The following is a 22,482-nucleotide window of genomic DNA, read 5'->3' on the forward strand; positions in this document are numbered from 1 at the left end:
AAAACTAGTGCCTCACTTTCCTACTAACTTTGGTGAGCGTCAGCATTCAGTTAGGAATTTGAACTGGGTCATTCGCCTTGGCTGGAACAGTAATTCATCCGTCTATGATCGACTCCAGTCGCATGCAGATTTGTTTGTATAAATTAAATAGTTTTCAAACAATGGAAAATCCAGGATGGAATGTAACAATACCACAGAAGGAAAGTTGCTACTCACCATATAGCGACCGAGCGAGGTGGCGCAGTGGTTAGCACACTGGACTCGCATTCGGGAGGACGACGGTTCAATCCCGTCTCTGGCCATCCCGATTTAGGTTTTCCGTGATTTCCCTAAATCGTTTCAGGGAAATGCCGGGATGGTTCCTTTGAAAGGGCACGGCCAATTTCCTTCCCAATCCTTCCCTAACCCGAGATTGCGCTCCGTCTCTAATGACCTCGTTGTCGACGGGACGTTAAACACTAACCACCACCACCACCACCATATAGCGGAGATGCTGAGTCGCGATAGGCACAATAAAAAGACTCACACACTCATAGCTGCAATCGCAGAGAGCGGAAACTACACCAGCTCTCTGAGACTGCAAACGTGTGTGTGTGTGTGTGTGTGTGTGTGTGTGTGTGTGTGTGTGTGTGTGTGTGTGTGTGTCTATATATATATATATATATATATATATATATATATATATATATACTGCTGACAAAGGCCTTAACAGCCAAAAGTTATGAGTGTGTTAATCTTTTTATTGTGCCTATCGCGACTCAGCATCGCAGCTATATGGTGAGTAGGAACTTTCCTTCTCTGCTATTGTTAAATAGTTTTCAGTTAGCAAGTCTCGGGAGCAATTTTCTTATGGGACACATCACATTGGATGTTATGCCGAAGAGCGAGTTGGCCTTATCATTGACAGCAGTGGCAAGAAATTGTACCGAGGCAGTGTTCTGCAAATTTCCATGTACATGTTGCTAATCTGATGCCCTTGTGTTGTAGACTTTCCGGGGTGTGTAAATCATGGAATATGTGCATAATATTCTACAGAAGTGATGTCAGCTTCAGGGCACTTTGTGATTGTGAATACATGTTCTCGGGTCCCACTGACCGAAATTTGTATTTCTGTGATTACAACACTGTCAATAAATCCTATCAAAGTTTAACTGTATTGTTCCATATTGCCTCATGTTCAAGAGGCAAGGTGAATATACAGTTGTTTAAAACTGATAGTGATAATGTGTCATTTGCAGAGTTTGTTCTTAGCCTGGGGCTGCAGTAAAGTGAGCCCTGTAACCTTAGTTTCCAGATAACCTTTGTATTTATTTTCATTGCATTATGATGACAAATCTTATATCACTGTGACACAATTCCTCAACGAATGAATGTGTAAATATATAATGTGTGTGGTGCCACCTTCAGAGTGAGGTCCCAGGTTACAGTCGGTACCTCACGACGGCACCACAAGCTAAAGACAGTCACTGCCAGACACATTTACGAGTGAGTGGTGTCGACAGTCCCATTTGCTGTTGCTGTCACAAGACTATTAACGTCAGAGCACAGTCCCATTCACCCCATTTTATGATCATCAATGAAGACTGCAGCATCCACACGGTTAAGTTTCAGCAGCGCTCATATTACGAGGGTCACTCCACAAGTCACGGTAACTACGGTGTATTGTGCGAACATGTGGCATCACCGTAATTGTAGCAAATACACTCGAAACCCCACGGCAAACAGTACCAAAAGCAACTGACAGATTGTGACCGCACGGGAGGATGCTTCGGCAAGAAGAGTGGAACAGCGAGCAAAGGCCTAAGTGAAAATTGCCTTTCTCGCTGGCAGTAATGCTACTCGTGTCGTGCGGAACTACGAGCAGCTGTGAGTGACAGGGCACTGCCCTATCTCTGGTTGGAGATTATCCAATGTGGACATGCACCAATGACACAGGCTCTCCACAATGTCAGCATCCCACACCTGCCTGTACTGACCCATCCGTGGCTGTTGTGTGACTTCCACCTCATTCCACAACTGAAGAAACCACTGTGTGGGAGGCACATTGCAAACAGGGCAGATACCATCAAGGCATTTTGGCAAGAAGTGGCACACACTGAAGGCAATGACAATCGCACTGAATACCTTCCCAATCACTAGCACCACTGTGTACACTGGGGGACTATTTTGAAGAACAGTATTTGATTCTAATTCATTTTTGTTGCATTTGCACTCGTGCACTATAAATTTACATAGAGTTCCGATGCACATGTTTCATTTCACCCTTTGCAGTGACTTCAGAACTGGAACTCTATGTTCGCATTCATATACACGTTGCTTTACTGGTTTAATGAACATCATGGAATTCCCATGTCATCACATTATCACAAAACACCACATTTTACGGACTATAGGACACACTTTTTCCTTCTAAAAATTGCCTCCAAAATTCAGGTGCATCTAATTCTCAAAATTAATATAAGAAATGTACAGTGTCTGATTTAAAATTCCTGCCAGTTTTAAAAATGGCCATATATTCAATGCCGCAGGAAACCTCTCTCTATCTGGCAACATTGGATTCAACTGGCAGCAGCAATGTACCGATGCGACGAACACAAGTTGCGGGGATTCGCAGTCTTACTTAGAAGTCTCCCTCCCGTCTCGCCACTAGAAACCCTGAACACTGTATAACCTATGATGTGTCATTGCACAGTCTGTGGTGCCTTTTTGTTAGTAGCTAGTTTCACAAAGGATAAAAATAAAAGGTATTCTTAAGATGTGGGCTACAAATTGAGAGTAATAGCATATGCAGAAGAACATGGAAACAGGGCAGCTTAGTGGCATTTTGACCCTCCACCAATACAAAAAACCATCCTCAACTGCCGGTCTAGTAAAGAAAAACTGAAAAAAAGAGGAAGAATAAATGTGAAAATAGAGGACTGAATGTAAAATGGCTGAAACTAGAAGACGATGTATCGAAAAGGGTTCAAGGACACTGTCGAAATGGTATTGGAATTAATACAAAAATGATTCAAATACACTTTTGTAAGCTAGCACTACAGTGAAACGTAACAGACTTTAAGGGTGGAAACGGTTGGTGCTACAGACCTATGGAACATCATGGGCTTAGCATGCGAACCAAAACCAAAATATCTCAGAAAATGCCACAAGAGTATGAAGAGAAAATGTTATCTTTCCATCACTTTCTTATTCAATATCAAAAGAAAACCAGTGTGGAAGGGCACCAAATAGAGAATATGGATGAAACTCCTGAATATTTTGTGTGCCTGGTAACACAACTGTTGCCATGAAAGGTGCCAAAACTGCAACTATAAAATCAAATGTGTGCACATGAAAAAATGCACTACACTATTGTCCTTTCATGTTGTGTAGGTGCTACTAAACTTAACCCAATGACAATTTTCAAGTGCAAAACAATACCAAAACATTCTGAAATTCCATAGCCAGATGGATGAGGCTGGTACAACATTACGGATTAATAAGAAGAGAAGGAAAGGCGCTTTATTGAAGAAGAGTTCTCTTCTTGTGCTAGATCTGTTTTCGTGAAAGAGAAATTCATACAGGGAAATACAGAGCTTGCTGTTATTCCAGGAACATTTACTTCACAACTGCAACCTCTTTGATGTCTCAGTAAATTAACCATCTAAAGTATATATGAGAGAGAAATGGAACAAATGTTTGATGGGTGAAACCCAACACGAATTCATGCCAATGAGAGCTTTATAACAATTAAACAAGTCTGTCTGTGGATAAAACAGTCATGGTTTAGACTTTAGAGTGAGAGAAGGCACTGTTGTTAAATCTTTCAAGAAGTGTAGCATAAGTGATGCTCTCAATGGCAGTGAAAACCTTCTTATATACGAAGAGGAGGACAAGAAGAGGCAGGAATAGAAAGTTCATATGACAATCTTCAGGGGTTTTAAAGGTCTGTTCAGTTTTATAAACAAAGAATTTTTTTAGGCTGGCTTTGCAATCTACTAATAAAAATGCTAAAAATGTTATTTTACAAAATTGCTTAAAAATTAAGGTGTATCTTATAGTCTGTAGTGTCTTATAGTCTGTAAAATATGGTGTACAATAGCTGCCATGAATTACTGAACAACTCTTGCATTAGTCAGAACTGTGTACCAAAGTTTGAAGTTAAATTATGTGACTGTCCTACAGTGCTAGTTACATATAAATAGTACTCTCATACTCGGCAACAGCAATAAATATATTGTGATTCAAGTGGACCTGAATTGCATCCAAGTTAAGTATTAGATATTAAAGTGTTTCATGAAAGTTAACTTATCTTTTGTGTGTGTTGTAATAAGCTCTTGACTTCTTCCTGAAGTAAATCCAGGCTTGCTACAGTACATAGGTATGCTGATGAGAATGTCTCAAGTGTTCTTCTTCTTCTTCTTCTTTCTTTTTCATTCACCAAAGAAAGGGCAACATTGATGGTTGTTTTTCTCATGCAGTATTCTCCCCTAGTCCGCCAGGCAAAACAACAATGATGTATGCATGTGCCCTAGTCTGCTTTGTGGATCTTGTTACTGTTCTGCTGGTCCCAAGGGCCAAAATAATATTTCTGTTACATTTAATATAAAGTGTTTAACCATGGCAAAGTCTCCATGAGAATTGTCTCTTAACAAAGTTTTTAGGTTTCAGTTGTTGCGGATTGATCTGTGTACAACAGACGACAAACTTACTGTTGCATTAAATAGCACCACAGCCAGTTGTTGCATCCGAGTTTCACCAGTTTAACAGCAAAGAAGATGACTGGTGCAAATACCACATTCAATTGGAAGCTCAGTTCACAATATACACTATTAAAGGTATGGCACGCATTGCTTGTATTTTTGCTATCAACATCGGAGCTGACACTTACAGACTGAGTATAAAGTTATCTCCAGACTCTTGTCTGGAAGAAGTTTGAAAAATCGATGAGCATCACGAGATACAGGTTCCCGTCACTGCAGAACACAAAGGGCTAACAACACATTGGAGGTTCAAATGTTCTTGCAGACTGGGTTATATGAATTGTGATGTTATGTTACGTAATGCAATCATGCAAAATGTGCCAGACACACACTTATATGCTGCTATCCTAAAATTGGCAAATACAGATCTGAGAACAGTTTTGTCAACTGCGGAGCCTCAAAGTATTGAGGACACAACTGAAGTTGATTCTGAAGCTCCATGAACAAGGGTGGTTTGAAAAGTTCTCTGAATCACCACAAGAGGTCAGCACTAGTGCAACAAGTTGTTCACGTGATATTCGTTGGACTGTTGCCTGTAAAGACGTGCCGCATCAGTGCTCTCGGAAGAGAGTTGTGGTGGTGACGTGGCTATGTTGTTGTTCCCACATAGTGATTTGCAAATATGGAAAAAAAATCGAGATTCAAACATGGTTGAGAACATCAAGTAAAAAAATTTGATTGCCTTTTGGTTTTCAGTTGCTCTACAGCAAGACACTGAAACTTCATAACAAGAAGAAAAGGAATCTACTGGACATACACTATGTGATCAAAATTATCCGGACACCCACAAAAACACACGTTTTTCAAATTAGGTGCATTGTGCTGCCATCTACTCCACATCAGCTATCTCAGTAGTCATTAGACATTGTGAGAGCAGAATGGGGTGCTCCATGGAATTCACAGACTTCGAATGTAGTCATGTGATTGGGTGTCACTTGTGTCATATGCCTTTAAGTGTGATTTCCACATTCCTAAACATGCTTAGGTCCACTGTTTCTGGTGTGATAGTGAAGTGGAAACACGGAGGGACACATACAGCACAAAAGTGTACAGAACAACCTCATCTGTTGACTGACAGAGACCACTGACATTTGAAGAGGGTCATAATGTGTAATAGGCAGACATCTATCCACACCATCACACAGGAATTCCAAACTCCATCAGGATCAACTGCAAGTACTGTGACAGTTAGGCAAGAGGTGAGAAAACTTGGATTTCTTGGTCGAGCGGCTGCTCATAAGCCACACATCATGCTGGTAAATGCCAAACGACACCTCAGTTGGTGTAGGGAGTGTAAACATTGGATGATTGAACAGTGGAAAAATGTGTGGAGTGATAAATCACACTACACAATTTGGCGATCCGATGGCAGGGTGGGGGTATGGCGAATGCCCGGTGAATATCGTCTGCCAGTGTGTGTAGCGCCAACAGTAAAATTCGGAAGCGGTGGTGTTATGGTGTGGTGTGGTCATGTTTTTCATGGAGAGGGCTTGCATTCCTTGTTGTTTAGAGTGGCACTATCACAGCACATGCCTACATTGATGCTTTAAGCCCCTTCTTGCCTCCCAGTGTTGAAGAGCAATTCAGGAATGGCAATTGCATCTTTCAACATGATCCAGCACCTGTGCATAATGCATGGTCTGTGTCGGAGTGGTTACATGACAATAACATCCCTTTAATGGACTGGCCTGCACAGAGTCCTCACCTGAATCCTATGGAACGCCTTTGAGATGTTTTGGAACGCCGATTTTGTGCCAGGCCTCACCGACTGACGTCAATACCTCTCCTCAGTGCAGCACTCCATGAAGAATGGGCTGCCATCCTCGCAAGAAACCTTCCAGCACCTGATTGAACATGTGCCTGTGAGAGTGGAAGCTTGATCAAGGCTAAGGGTGGACCAACACCATACCGATGTAGGGCGCCATTTTCAGCCAGGTGTCCGGATACTTTTGACCACATAGTGTAATGAAATATATGAAGCCAAAATACGGGCACTTTTATGAAAACCTGCAGTATGATAACTGAGTTTAATGTACGAGATCTGTCTCTCAATTTGATGTCAACGCCATGTTCTATTACTTTTTTCGAGACCAAAATGATCAGTTTACAATAAATATTATTTTGTATCTTGTTATAATTTTCTTACTTACATCCCTTGGATTCTGAAGAACGTTACTATAACAGCAGAGTACAGAGCGCTCTGGAATAATGTTGTATATCCATTGCTACACAGCATTTTTCTCTCGTAATACTTGGTTATTTTTTAAAAAACACTATGCTTAGCACATTTAGAAAGCACAAACAAGTATTTTCAACAGTGTGTATGCACAAAAAATACATATCTGCAATTACACCATTATTTTGCATTAAATCTCTGGAACTGACAGTTTTTGTCAATTTCCTAAAAGCTGAAAATGAGTTGTACAGCATAATTCATGCAAATTCTTAAATTGTTGAACCACTTGCATCTTGCAGGGATGAAATTTAATATCGAGACGTCACACCTGTTGCACACTTCTGTCTGGTATGTTGAGAGCTTGTGTATGCTGACAAATCACTCAGCCAAAAGCAGTTCACTCCTGCAAGTTTAACAACTGTGTGGTGCCTATCCAGTAGTTTCTTGTCATTCTGAACTACCTGACATACTTTTGCGTCACCTTCTTCCATGGAGCTTTGTCCATTCTGATGCACGTCCAAGAGTTGCTGTTTGTAAGGTGTATGACATTCATTTGGCTAGTAAACCAAACTACCTACCATGCGAGTTTCACTGCAACTGCTTAAGGCAGCCAGACACTGTTTTTAACATATATATCACCTCTCCACCTTTTGCTTAAATTATACCTTTGGCTCTCAGATGTTGGAGGTGATTTGTTTACAAGTATGCATGATGCAGTAATTCTTCCTAGTTTGTGTTACCATTCACAATGTGTCTCAATAAATGTTCATAAGAGGGCATGCTGGAAAATAGTTCATCCGAAATTTTTATGTGACAACTGTTACAGCTTTTTAAATAAAACAAACATTATTAACATTCTATACCTTTATTCTTCATGTCTACATATTTGCAACCTTCTGCCGCTACAGGGCTCCAAATTATTGTCCGTCACATGGTGGTGTCTAATGTAGCTATGTCAGTTCACGAGAAGCAGCATGCTGTAATCAAGTTTCTAATTTGAGGATTTCATCCCCACACGGAACACCCTCTCGTCCTGCACGACAATGCCAGATCACACATGAGTGCTGCAACATCTGCAACAACCCGATGCCTCCGGTTCACTGTCATCAATCATCCTCCATATAATGTCAACTTGAGCCCACTCAATTTTCATCTGTTTCCAAAATTTAATGAACACCTTTGACAGCTTCACTTTGATAGTGATGAAGTGGTGCAAGCAGAGGTGAGGTCGCAGCTTCGTCAAAAAAGTCTAACATTCTCCAGTGACAGTATCGACAAACTAGTCTCTCGTTGGAAGAAATGTGTTCATCACCTGGGAGACAATGTTGAGATGTAAGTATGTAGACATGAAGAATAAAGATGTAGAAGGTTAAGAAGTATCTGAGATGGGAACGGGAGGCACAACTCACTCAATCATGATAATTTCAGGTATCTCAGCAGCCTGGTGCAAGTTTTTCAACTGGATACCACATTAGTGATTGCATTTCTGTAACCTATCCCAAAAATCACACTGGGAAAAATCCAAACCATATGGTGTTCCTGATGGATCTTCACATCACTGACAGGTGAAGGCTATGTTTAAGACAGACTGAAGAGATTCACAGCCCGACCAAGAATTTATCCAATGATCTTTCAGTTTCCAAGCGTGCACTTTACTGCTAGACCGTACCTATATAACACAATTTCTGGTGTTTCCTTTGTCTACGAATAACATCACAGTGGTCAGACAAAATTTATCTTTAAAATTTCAGTCCAAATACCTTGTGTAAAATTTTAAGCTGTTTTCTGTGTTGATTGTGTCAAAATTTGTGAATGTATCATGATATAGGTATTATGTATTTTCCTACAGTGTGCGCAGTGAAATGTGTATCCTGTGTTACAGCATCAGCTGAAATCTGTAGTTGTGCTTTATACATTTTTAGCAGCAGTAACCTCATTCAAAGAGCCATTCACCACAAACAACAGTGTATGTCAGCATGAATAAACTTAGATTTTTGAGAATCTTGCAGAAGCTAAACATGTTGTACACAATATATTTCATACCAAATCAGTGTTTGTGATATAGTTACAGTATCACATAGTTATAACTAACATATCATGCTAAATTCAGTTTTTCCCTCCAACAGGAGCGTGTATTGTCTGTATTTATTACAAATTAAGGCTATTTTTGAGTTAGTTAGTGACTATAGCCTCAAAAAATTTCAGGAAATGAGTAACTTTCATTCCAGATTTTTCTGTTGCCTTAATTGAAATCACATTTACTACTTCTAGCTTAACAGGTTCAGAAATTAAAAAGAGAGTCAAAAAACATATTTTAAAATTATTTGTTTACTGTTCTGTGCAATACTGCATCAGCCACAAAGCAGATGCTGTTCTCAAACAATGGAAGAGTTAACTGATATTCATAACTGCTGGAAACAGCCCTGATTACTATCAAATAGCAGGAAGATGCTGTGGAGGGGTATGTTTGGAAGACTTATGAGGGACATGTACCAGAGATACCAAAGGGACCTTAAGTACTATCCTCTCATGTGGATTCTGTCTCCACTACAGAAAGTACAGGATCCATCACTACTTGTCCACTCAACTGGGCAGGCACTGGCTGACGTCAGCTGCACAAAGAGGAAATTCGCAAGCAAAAAATTCTTCTGATTATGACAGATAGCCACGAGCTCTTTTTCAGAAATCTCTCTGGAAGGTTTTGCTATTACTGGGAGGTAAGAAATTTTGTACTAATACTTTGGACAAGAAGAGAATAGAAGCTTTCGAAATGTGGTGCTACAGAAGAATGCTGAAGATTAGATGGGTAGATCACATAACTAATGAGGAGGTATTGAATAGGATTGGGGAGAAGAGAAGTTTGTGGCACAACTTGACCAGAAGAAGGGATCGGTTGGTAGGACATGTTCTGAGGCATCAAGGGATCACCAATTTAGTATTGGAGGGCAGCGTGGAGGGTAAAAATCGTAGAGGGAGACCAAGAGATGAATACACTAAGCAGATTCAGAAGGATGTAGGTTGCAGTAGGTACTGGGAGATGAAAAAGCTTGCACAGGATAGAGTAGCATGGAGAGCTGCATCAAACCAGTCTCAGGACTGAAGACCACAACAACAACAACAACAACTTTCAGCAGACAAATTCAGTACATCATTTCTGTGCGAACAGCTGGTTTGGTGGATTGGTACTTGCTTTAATAAAATGACAATTTGCATCCATTAACTGCACTAGTAAAGGTCCACAATCGAATTGCCACATCAATCCACTATGTCCAATAGGTTATTGTGCTAACAATGTACGTGTGAAGAAAACTGTCTGCAACGACATAACTAGGCTGACCAGAAGTCCCAGTTTTGTCAGAACCAGTCCCGTTTTCACATAAATGTCATGGTGTTCCAAGAAAATCATTTGGGACACATAACTGCCCCACTTTTCAATCAAGAAACAAAATGCGAACAAATAATATTTCTCATTAATTTAGTATCTGTGAAAAACAAGTTTCTTAGAAGCAGAACATTATGGAAATATATATATTCAAAATATACACGCTTGCCGCATTTGGTTTAATTAGTCTTATGTTTGAAGGAAAAGAAATAGATACACTGAAAAGAAAATCAGATATTACCTACTCCGGTCTCTAACTTGCCGACCTTCCACTTTGTGACCCTCGGGACAAGTAAAACCAAAACCAAAGGAGGTATAAAGAAGCATCACTTAAACTACTATTCCTAATGAGTCCGTAGCTATATGCAAGTCAATTTGTAAAGAATGTGAGTGCTGAGGTGTGTGTTGGGAGTTCTTATTGAATACTGTTTGGCATGTGTGCACACTTGCCCTAACAAGCTACAATCATACAAAATCTGAAATTTTGGTATGAAATGTATAATTTGTGTCTGATTACTGATTAGTAATATTATGTAGTTTTTAAGATTAATGAATTGTACCTACGTATTTAGTAAGTGACAAAACATTGCAGAAAATACATCCAAGCTGCTACTTTAAAAAATATACATATCAATCTTTTTTTATTTCTGAAGAAATATATATGTGTAATGTACCTAAATTTTCCTTTCAAATTCACAAAATGAAGATACATTCTTATTGACTATTTTCCATCCTTGTTTAACGGTACAAAAGAAACTTAAAGCACTTTTGCTTGAAATTCGTCTTTTGCTACTCTTGATATCGGTACAGCTGGTATCTCACTTCTTGTTTCCCGTAAGCTGCAGTAAGGATATATTTCAGTTCACAATATGTCAGTAGCACTATGTGTCTGCCTGTTACACTAACAGACAGTAAAGCTCTGCAGTTAGCATAATGTAACGGCAAAGAGTCCCATAAATTATTTACTCACAAAATCTGGTTCTGATTCTTCATGCTATTTAGTTCCATGTTCTCTAGGATGTTATGATATAATTACAATTACGAACAACTTAAATTGGAACCACCACATAGAAACTATTGTGGGAAAGACATAATAAAGACTGTGTATTATTGCCACAACCCTTAAAAGGCTGCCTACACTACAATCATTTGTCCTCTTCTCGAGTGTTGTTAATGCAGTATGGGATACTTACCAGCTAGGTTTGATGGAGGACATCAAAAAAGTTCAGAGAAGGTAGCTCATAGATATGACAAATGAGTTGTGGGTGGCAATGATTAAAACAAAGCCTTTCATCATTTTGGTGAGGGCTTCCCACGATATTTCAGTTACTAAGTTTTTCGTCCGATTATCAAATTAATTTGTTGAACGCACATACACACAGAGAAATGACTTGGTGATTAAATGAGGGAAATCAGAGCTCGCGTGGAAAGATTTAACTGTTCATTTTCCCCACATACAAATGTGCCCAGAAAAATGTGGGCACTCTTTGATAGTTAATATCTTTGGAACAAAATGACATTGTTCCAAATTTTGTGCAGTAGCGTAGTCCACTGTTTTCTCAACAGATCTTAGTGCGAATTTTCCAGCAGATGACAGTGCAGAAATGAATGAAGTAAGACTGTCATCTGAGCAATGCAAGACTGTACTGGAGTGGTACTGGAAGTACGAAAACATGATGGAGGAACAACGGCAATGGTGTCATGTGTACCTAACTCGGCTACCAACATGTACAACAATTTATCATAATTGGGATAAATTTGAAGCCGATGGTACTCTTCAGTATGTGCATAAGGAAAAGTCTGATTGACCATAAACATCAAGTAGGCCATCTTCCAGTGCTGCTGTGTTGTAACATTTTATTAGGTCACCTCAAAAATCTGTGAAGCAAGGTGCATGTGAAAATGGGGTAAGCCGATCAAGTGTGCAATGAATTCTGAAGGCTGCAAAGTGGAAAGTGTATGTTCCAAGATCACTGCATGCTACGAATGACGACGACCCGGATCGAAGGATGGAGTAATGCGACTGGTTTGAAGGCATGCTTCATGAGGATGAACAGTTTGTGCAAACGGTTACCTGGTCTGATGAGGTGCAATTGAAACTGAACAGTTCTGTAAACCGCCACAACTGTATGTACTGGGCTCCTGGAAATCCTTATGTTCACATGGACAAACTTGTTAATCTACTGGATGCTAAAGTGTGATATGGTGTGGTCTGTCATCACGCGGTTTGATTGGCCCACTCTTCTTTGAAGGTATTGTGCCTGGTGAAGTATACGGGGTTATTACAAATGATTGAAGCGATTTCACAGCTCTACAATAACTTTATTATTTCAGATATTTTCACAATGCTTTGCACATACATACAAAAACTCATAAAGTTTTTTTTAGGCATTCACAAATGTTCGATATGTGCCCCTTTAGTGATTCGGCAGACATCAAGCCGATAATCAAGTTCCTCCCACACTCGGCGCAGCATGTCCCCATCAATGAGTTCGAAAGCATCGTTGATGCGAGCTCGCAGTTCTGGCACGTTTCTTGGTAGAGGAGGTTTAAACACTGAATCTTTCACATAACCCCACAGAAAGAAATCGCATGGGGTTAAGTCGGGAGAGCGTGGAGGCCATGACATGAATTGCTGATCATGATCTCCACCACGACCGATCCACGGTTTTCCAATCTCCTGTTTAAGAAATGCCGAACATCATGATGGAATGCAGTGGAGCACCATCCTGTTGAAAGATGAAGTCGGCGCTGTCAGTCTCCAGTTGTGGCATGAGCCAATTTTCCAGCATGTCCAGATACACGTGTCCTGTAACGTTCTTTTCACAGAAGAAAAAGGGGCCGTAAACTTTAAACCGTGAGATTGCACAAAACACGTTAACTTTTGGTGAATTGCGAATTTGCTGCACGAATGCGTGAGGATTATCTACCGCCCAGATTCGCACATTGTGTCGGTTCACCTCACCATTAAGAACAAATGTTGCTTCATCACTGAAAACAAGTTTCGCACTGAACGCATCCTCTTCCATGAGCTGTTGCAACTGCGCCAAAAATTCAAAGCGTTTGACTTTGTCATCGGGTGTCAGGGATTGTAGCAATTGTAAACGGTAAGGCTTCTTATTTAGCCTTTTCCGTAAGATTTTCCAAACTGTCGGCTGTGGTACGTTTAGCTCCCTGGTTGCTTTTTTCGTCGACTTCCGCGGGCTACGCGTGAAACTTGCCCGAACGCGTTCAACCGTTTCTTCGCTCACTGCAGGCCGACCCGTTGATTTCCCCTTACAGAGGCATCCAGAAGCTTTAAACTGCGCATACCATCGCCGAATGGAGTTAGCAGTTGGTGGATCTTTGTTGAACTTGGTCCTGAAGTGTCGTTGCACTGCTATGACTGACTGATGTGAGTGCATTTCAAGCACGACATACGCTTTCTCGGCTCCTGTCGCCATTTTGTCTCACTGCGCTCTCGAGCGCTCTGGCGGCAGAAACCTGAAGTGCGGCTTCAGCCGAACAAAACTTTATGAGTTTTTCTTTGTATGTGTAGCGTGTCGTGACCATATATCAATGAATGGAGCTACAGTGAATTTATGAAATCGCTTCAATCATTTGTAATAGCCATGTATAAGGTACCGTACCTGGTGAAGTGTATTTTCAAATGCTGCAAACATCAATTTTACCCGCCATTCAAGAGGTATTTGGAAATGAAAGATTTAACCTACAACAAGATGGCGCTCAGCCTCACCACCGCAGAGATGTCAGAGCCTACTTGGATGAAAATCTATCTGGACAATGGATAGGTTGTAGAGGAGCTGTTGAGTACCCATCACAGTCTCCAGACCTTACACCTCTTGATCTCTATGGGGGACATTGCAAAATGAAGTTTATCAACAGAAGCCAGCTACACTGAATGAGCTATGAGAAATCATCGAGGCATCTTGTGCAGCTATCACACCGACAGCACTGACACCTATAGTTCCGTCAACAGTTCAGTTCAGTGACATCAACTAACCAACTCTCCTTTTGCAGCGATGTGCGATGAAATAGCACATTATTAAATTATTTGTAAATTTGGCACAGAGAATGTTGAGGGTTAACTGTTACGAGTTGCTTTACTGCCTTCCACTTAGGATCAGTATCTAGGAGTGCAAAAAGTACTTGTGATGCATCGGATCCTTCATGAGTAGAATTCTGTAGTTGGACATTTGCTCAATTATATTTGGTATAACAAAAGAAAACATAAAGCTTGATGATCAGAAAAAACTTTTATCTTGCGTCTGTATATATAATAATTAAAATGCCTGAAAGCCCAAACAATAGAAAGAGCTTCCAATTCTGTCACAGAATAAGATCGTTCTGCTTCAGTAAGGACTCTGCTTGCATAACTGATATTTCATATTTCTTTTTGTTCATTCCTTTCCTCGGGTTGAAACAAGACTGAACCGATGGCCTGGCAAGAGGCATCTGAAGCGATACAAAATTCCTTGTTCATATCAGGATGACATAAGATGGGACTATTTACCAAAGCATTCTTGATTGAATCAAAAGCTTGTTGACAATCGTCAGTCCAGTTCCAATGGACACTTTTCTTTAGCAATGATAATAAAGGTGTACTATTTAAAATTTGTCCAGACAAAAATTTTTGAAAAAATGAGCACATGCCAAGGAATCCTTTTAGCTGCTTTTGGGTAGTAGGTCTTGGAAAATTTCTTATGGCACTAATCTTTTGAGGACCAGGTTTTATTTCAGAGGGCGAAATAATGTGACCTAAAAATTTGATTTCTGATCGGGCAAATCGGGACTTTTGAAGATTTGCAGGCACTCCAAATTCTCTGAATTTCTGAAATATACGCTGTATAAGGTGAAGATGCTCTTCCCAAGTTTTTGTGGCAATGACGAGATCATCAGCGTAAATGGTAACTTGATCAACTAAGTCATCTCCTAACAGACGATCCAAAGCAGATACGAATACACCTGAACTAACGTTCAATCCAAAGGTCATAACTCAGAATTGGCAAGAACATCCTGCAAAGAGGAATGCAGTATATTTTCTAGATTCTTTATGTAGTTGCACCTGCCAATATGACATTTTTAGGTCAATGATGGTCAGATATCTCACATTATAAAATTTCTGTAGGAGTTCGTCTATGGCTTCAGGACGAGTTCTGACTGGTACAATAATTGTGTTTATATTCCTAGCATCAAGAGCTAACTGTACAGTATTATCAGTCTTGGGTATAGTTAGCAAGGGGCTACTATACAGCGAATTGGATGGTTCAATCACCTTCCACCATAACATTTTTCTAATTTCAATTTTTACAGCCTCCCTTCTCGAAAATGGTATCGAATAGGTGGTGCAACAGAAAGTGAAGTGGGGTATAACCCCCATTCTGTATTGAAAGTCTCGAATTATTCCAGATCTCTTCGAGAAAACTGATATTAAGTCAAAAAGGATTTGAAATAATTCTTGTCTCCGTTCATCTGTCAAATTGGTGGATTCTGCCGCTTTAGTTGTAATTTTGTTTCTGTCTGGCAAGTAATCTGGTTAATCTGGTTCTTGTATGTCACAGTCAATACTGTTCCAGCCATTGTGTATTGGTATGCTTTTTCTAATAAGTTTATGTATTCTAAAAATGTTTCCAGAGAGATAATTACGTACTTTTTCATGCGCGAGTCTAATAGTTATTAGGCCCACTTGTTCATTTACATTTAGAGTGCAAGTTCCTTCGGCAAAATCAATCTTGGCCTTCATCTGTTTGAGAAACTCAATACCTAACAAGCAGGGTATTGACAAGTTCTTTACTACCAGGAAAATACATTCAAGTCTTACTGTTTGTATAATAACAGGGATCAATGCTTGCATCGTGTGTGAACTAATAGCTCCTGTAATGCAACATCCTTGTACGGGTAATGTGGGTATTTTTTGTGTGGCTGTTATCTGTTTGAAAAAACATAGTGAGATTGCATTTATGTTTGCACCAGTATTCAGTACTGCTGTAGTTACATATCCTGCTAGTGTGATTTGGGTTGTCACCTGAATTGTCACAATGAATACGTAAAATAACCTTCCCTCGTGCAAGAATTGTAATGGTATGTCATTTTGTTCCATTAATATTGACAATCAAAGAGTGTACATTTTTCTGCACCCCTCTATAGTATTCAAGAAAGGGGGGGGGGGGTTGAGTAATAGTCTGAAAGTGGTTCTACGAACTCTCTGCCAAACACCTAAGTGTGATCTGCAAAACAGTCATGTAGTTGACAACAAAAGACTGTAGACACAATTAAAGAGATTGTAGAGACAATTATTGTCATGTATGTTTTTACAGCTTTGTAAATTGGCTAATGATTCCTGTTTAAAGAGTGCTCTATAATATAAAAGGCACCGGCAAGGAGAAACAACTTTAATTTACATTTGAAAACACTGCTGTTAACTGTCAGACATTTTGTTCTAGTGTGCAAATTATTAAAGTGTTTTATAACTGAGTATTGCACTCCTTTCTGTACCCAAGTTAGATTCACTAGAGGGAAGAACAGGTCATTTTTCCTTCTAGTATCATGTTGACCAATATGTCTATTACACTAAAATTGCAAAGAAATGTTGATAAAGTTCATGAGTGAATAAATCTACTTTGGTGCTGTGTGTCACTTTTTATGCCACACCTTGTAGTAGCTAGATCACTTGTCATTTCTGTCCGGAAGTGAAGAAAATAGTGAAGTGTTTGCTAAACTTATAGTACCACCACTTTTCTCATTATGTGCTGCCGTTGTTAGTGATTACCATGATACATGATGGGAAGAGGAAACAACGAACCGTAAGTCAGATGTGGGTAGCAAATCGCATTTATTGTGTATAATTCCGTAAGATTTGTAAATGAAGTCTGCTGGGAACTCAACATAACAGCCCAACATAACAGCCACCTCAAAAATCACAATACATTCAGAAAAGTAGAAAAGCACTTATAAGAACCAAAATTATAAGAATGGGCGGGTCGACAGAAGTGTCCGATCCAACGCGTCGGCTTTGACCCGTGACGTAAGGGTGTTGTCGTGTGTGACGTCATGACGGCGCGGAGTTTGGTTTGAGTGTGGCTGTCTCCAGTTCTGTTTTATCTTTATTTTATTTACTTTTCTGATCTGTTCGTTCTATCTTTTGAGATTTTTTTTTTTTTAAATATAAAAACACTTATTACTTATTTTAATTATCTATTTCCTCGAATTTCTGTTTTAGTTTATTATATTTATCTTTCTGATCTGTTCGTTCTATCCCGTGAGATTTTTTTTTAAAAAAGACAAAAAACACTAATCAGCTACTGAAGCATCTTTATCTTCTATGGGTTGCAGGGGTTACGACCCCTGGGGAGGTAGGTGGGTATTCATGCATGGCTGTCTTCACTTACACGTTGTAGCTACGCAAGGCATCTAAATTTGTTTATATTTAGTTTGCCCCCCACCCAAAACACACCATTTCCCGCGCTTGTCCCGTTAGTGTCATTAGGCTTCTTGTGGAAAGTGTGTGTGTTTGTTTTTGTTTCCGCCATATTTGTGACGTCATGGGTCAAAGCAGACGGGTGGGATCGGACGCTTCCGTATTTCCGAATGGGCTAGCCTCCCTCCTATTTTATACTAACACCTGATTGGCTACGAACAACCACAATGAACAGCCAGCAGCAGCACACAATGGAACAGCTGTGGTACACTTTAAGTGCACTTTAGCCAACTGTTTTCCTAATCACTGTTCTATCATTCAGCTTTTGCCTCACACATGTAACTTTACTCCAAACTGCATTCAGTCAATAGCTATGGAAACTGGCTTCATATCAATTGTATAACAACATAAGTTACCATAACTAGTCTGAAGAACACCGAACAAGAGTTACAGCCATAACGAACAACATTAACTACAGGAAGTATAAGGAACTGCACCTTTTCTTTAATCACTTTCTTTATTTATAAAACGTGGAAAAATTCTAACAATAAGGGTTTCTGCAGTACTGAAGAAAAGAGACATACATTATCTTCTCATTTGTACCATATTATTTATAAGTAATCAAGATATAATGTACTTTTGTAAATGTTCTTATAAACTTATATTACATGTTCATAAACCAAAAAAATCTTGTAATTTTCTGTGGAAAATAAATGAATAAAAACCAAGAAAAGAGAAATTAGAGGTTACACCAGTTTTAGACAAACATTCACAGACTTTTTTTTTATTTTTCTAAGCTGAAGGCAATATAATAAAAAACTTTAGCAGTAAGTTAGTAGCCTTTTTTAAAAAAAAATTTAAAGAAAGAAAAAAATTTATGTCCCCTCACCTGCCCTGTTCCTAGTCCAACAATAGGCATTTTATGCCCATTAAAGAATGTCACAGCCTCCAGTTTTGGTGTCATCTTTTTTACGCCAAATTTGGTGCTCCAAGAAATGCTGGAAAATCCACCCCACACTGCTGCAACTTGTGAACAGCAACTGAATTTAGCCCACTGCAAGATAACAGCTTACAGCAGGACCCACTCGACTGCTAATCTATATGATAGAAGAAGTTGTCAGCCTTATCATGTTTACTGAGGGAGTAACTTGTGTTACTGCACTGATTTAGAAGTAGAGTAACCCCACAAGTACACACATTTTAGGAACCATCCCCCACACCTCCAATCTGAGCCAAATTTTGCACAATGCCCCCCTAAAAATGAAATAAAACTGATAAAATTCGAGTCTGAGGAGGGGGGGGGGGGGGAGGGGGGGGAGAGAGAGAGAGGGAGGGAGAGAGAGAGAGAGAGAGAGAGAGAGAGAGAGAGAGAGAGAGAGAGAGAGAGAGAGAGAGAAAGTTTTGTGTGGGATACACTGTCAGGTCGAAAAATTTCATGCAACCTCAGTGATAGTTTTGGCAAATTTAGGGTAGCTTAAACTTGAAACTAGTGGCCATCTACGGGAGATATTTGGATAATATACACAGCTTTCTGTGTTCAACATAACAGCTCAAATTTCAAGGCTATGTTGTTCACTATTTTTATGCTGCACCAGACCAAAGTGACAATTTTTCAAACATTGGTGCCTGCAATAATTTGACTAATGTAGACTGAGTGCCCATTAGCAGCTCTGCAGAGAATTTAGCAGGTTTCAGCTGTAACACGGTGCAACAGTTATTTGTGTATATTACAGAAGTAATATTTTAAAGGAATTAAAATTCTGGGAGAAATTCTAAGACTTGCTAATAACATTGCAATTCTGTCAGAGACAGCAAATGACTTGCAAGAGCAGTTGGAAGAATGGACAGTGCATTGTAAAGAGGTTAAAAGATGAACATTTAAAAAAGTAAAACAAAGGTAATGGATTGTAGTCTAATTAAATTGAAGCAAATTATGCACTAAACATAGTAGGGAAGTTCCTCTATTAGGGTAGTAAAATAAACGATCATTGTTAAAGCAGAAAGGATATAAAAAGCAGACTGGCAATAGCCAAGTAAGCATTTCTGAGAAACAGGATTCTGTTAACACAAAGTTAAATGTTAAAAAGTAGTTTTTGGGAGTGTACCCATGCACAGAAGTGAAATGTGCATGATAAACAGAGCAGATAAAAACAGAAAAGTAGATTTTTAATCGTGTTGCTACAAAATAATCTTTTTGAGTTAGATGGTTCGATCATATAAGCTAACGATGAGGTACTAAACTTAACTGGGGAGAAATGTATACCTTGAATAAAAGGATTCATTTGATTGGTCACATGGTGGGGGTGAGGATGGGTGAAAGAAACTGCAGGACACCAAGGGTTTTCTAAGTAAGCAGATGAAGTTGATGTTTTATTGTTTGCAACGGCAGTTGTATTGAGATGAGGCTTGCAGAGGCCACATTAGCATGGAGAGCTGCATCAAACAAGTCTTCGAACTTAAGACCACCACAACAACAACAATACAATTCCACAGAGAGCAAAACTTTGCAAAATTTCACTCAAAATGCAGATAGTCAGTTGGGTACCACTCAGTTTCTCTACATGGAATGACCCAATAAAGTACTCTGTCATCCAATCAAACAAGTCTACAAAACCCTTAACGCAAATCTTTTACATAAAGTTAATTTCAGCCTCACTTCCACAATTTTAATACCCTAGTCAGATTGCTTTTTGAATCTACACTTTTCTAATTCAGAGTAAAACACGGAAACCTCCATTGCAACACAATGTGTGCTACAAACACTGCCACCACTTTTCCCACAAAGCAGCATCAGTTCTGTTTTATTTACGAAAGTTATTCCTCAACTAGGAAAGAAAGAACAAGTGAACAATGAGATTTTCATGTCTCATTAAGAGTGAGGCCAACACTTAATATATAAGCTACAACCAATGTTTATACCTCTTTTACTGTGGTCTCAGGCATTAAATTTATGTCTTCCTTCTGTTTATCATTATCTATATGTTCGGGTAATTTATATAGGTAACCAATGACAGTTGTTGTCTAATTGGGGCAGGAAAAACAATTTAAATATCACCTCAAAGTGGACTTCTGGTACTTTGATGTCTAGCTTGCCACAATTTTTTTGATGCATAACTAGGATTTAACCCGTTTCATCTTTTCAGATTTGTACTAACACAAATGTGTTATGAAGCTTTAATGTTTCTGGCTGTCATTTCAGAACTTTATAGGATTAATTTGAAAATTATTTGCTTGTATGGTAGATTACCCCCAGTCACAAACATGTCTACTGACCAGATAGCAAAAGAAAGTAACAGTGCACTTTACAGAATTCTAAAGGCTCATAAATAGATGATTTGGTACGCAATCATGTCAGTGTGCAATAATACATCGTTTATTCATACTCTACCCTTCCTCAGCAAATTCTTTCACGGCACCAACAGTTTTATTACCCAGGACAATTCCTTGTTTTCTGCCCGGAGTATTATACGTAATAAAAATTACTGGTTACTCTCACTGGCCATGTAAATCAGGTGACTGCTGCAGTCTAAGCAGAAAGATAAAAAAAAAGTGTCTAGCTTTTCTAGTAGACACCCAAGATTTATCTATCTCAGATTATACCTATTACAATTAAAATCGCTACATGCGCTAAGACATGGCGTAAATACATAGATATGGTTTTCCCAGATTTCTTTTGTCACTACACAACCTGTACACCACCAATTACACATTATCAGAATATAGTTCAGTGTCAAACAGCACGTTTTCTTCAAAAATAAAATAAGTTACATAACTGTTCGCCCATGTGGGGATGTCGCATTAGGAATTCATTCAGGCTGCCTAAAAATTCCTCTTATGTGGCATGATGCTTTTTACTGAGACTATACATCACGCTAAACAATTGCAGTGTTGACAAAAATTAAGCCATTTCAGGAAAGAAGTCGGTGTTGTTGTATCAAAACAAAATCCGAAGGAAATGCAGCCAACATTTTCAAAGCGATAACCAACGCTATTCACCCATATCTGATATTTTACTTTCAAATTGTTGTGCCATTCACTATAATTATGGAGCTTAGTGTTAGCGGCTATCAGCTACCAACGTAACGAATGTGAATCTAAGCGTGGTAGCGAAATTTTGCTGGCCTCTTACAATTACTATGGTGACATTAACGTGAGGATTACTAACGATTATCGCGTCTTCGCAATCTGCAGCCACCTCTGCACCTAATATGAAAGAGCTTGGCAACTGAGTTATTACAATGCAAAATCAGCATTTTTATAGGTTACTTACACTGTATAAACAATCGCGTGCTTCTCAACTCAAGCAACAAGTATATAGAACTGTCAACAAGTTATCTGCAATTGCGAAAGATGTAACGTAAGCGATCTATAGGCTGTCAGTAATATTGTGCAATATTTTATATAATGCAATATTGTTGACCGTCTGTAGATAAAAGTGACGGCGCTAATATAATTTGATATGCTGAGCCGTGGCTGCCTTGTTATCTCTCAGCATCCCCTCTCCAACAAAAAACGCACACACAATTAGTACTAATATTCGCCACCAGTGGGCTGGAGCTTGCAAGCTTCGACCTTATCGAAGCCTGCAAGCGTCTCTTATCGTGGGACAAATGGTTATTTTGGAGTAACTGTTATCACGGTTAAAGTTATTTTTATAACCGTTATTTTTAACGGTTATAAATAAGAAATATTTTTCAGCAACGAATACTCCAGACGGGGTTACAGTCACAGTCTTGTGGTTATGGTTAACTAACAAAGTAGATGG

The 22,482-nt window shown here is 39.2% G+C and overlaps 1 protein-coding gene across 7 annotated transcripts in view; it reads right to left on the reverse strand.

Moving 5' to 3' along the window:
• Positions 1 to 22,221, reverse strand: part of LOC126428309 (1,5-anhydro-D-fructose reductase-like) — a 107,560-nt gene extending 85,339 nt beyond the window's left edge. Inside the window, exons 1-2 of one of the 7 annotated variants that reach the window (XM_050090240.1) lie at positions 21,988 to 22,221; positions 18,607 to 18,771 (exon numbers count right to left, since the gene is read on the reverse strand). In XM_050090240.1, the coding sequence (XP_049946197.1) occupies positions 18,607 to 18,681 (75 nt within the window). In that variant the 5' untranslated portion in view covers positions 18,682 to 18,771; positions 21,988 to 22,221. Of the gene's footprint in view, positions 1 to 18,606; positions 18,815 to 21,105; positions 21,253 to 21,490; positions 21,744 to 21,882; positions 21,901 to 21,987 lie in introns of those variants that run through there. The other 6 variants (XM_050090236.1, XM_050090241.1, XM_050090238.1 and 3 more) reach the window with 6 other exon arrangements.
• Between the last annotated feature and the right edge of the window lie 261 nt (positions 22,222 to 22,482).

This window comes from Schistocerca serialis, chromosome 12 (assembly GCF_023864345.2).
Source record: "Schistocerca serialis cubense isolate TAMUIC-IGC-003099 chromosome 12, iqSchSeri2.2, whole genome shotgun sequence".
NCBI lineage: Eukaryota > Metazoa > Arthropoda > Insecta > Orthoptera > Acrididae > Schistocerca > Schistocerca serialis.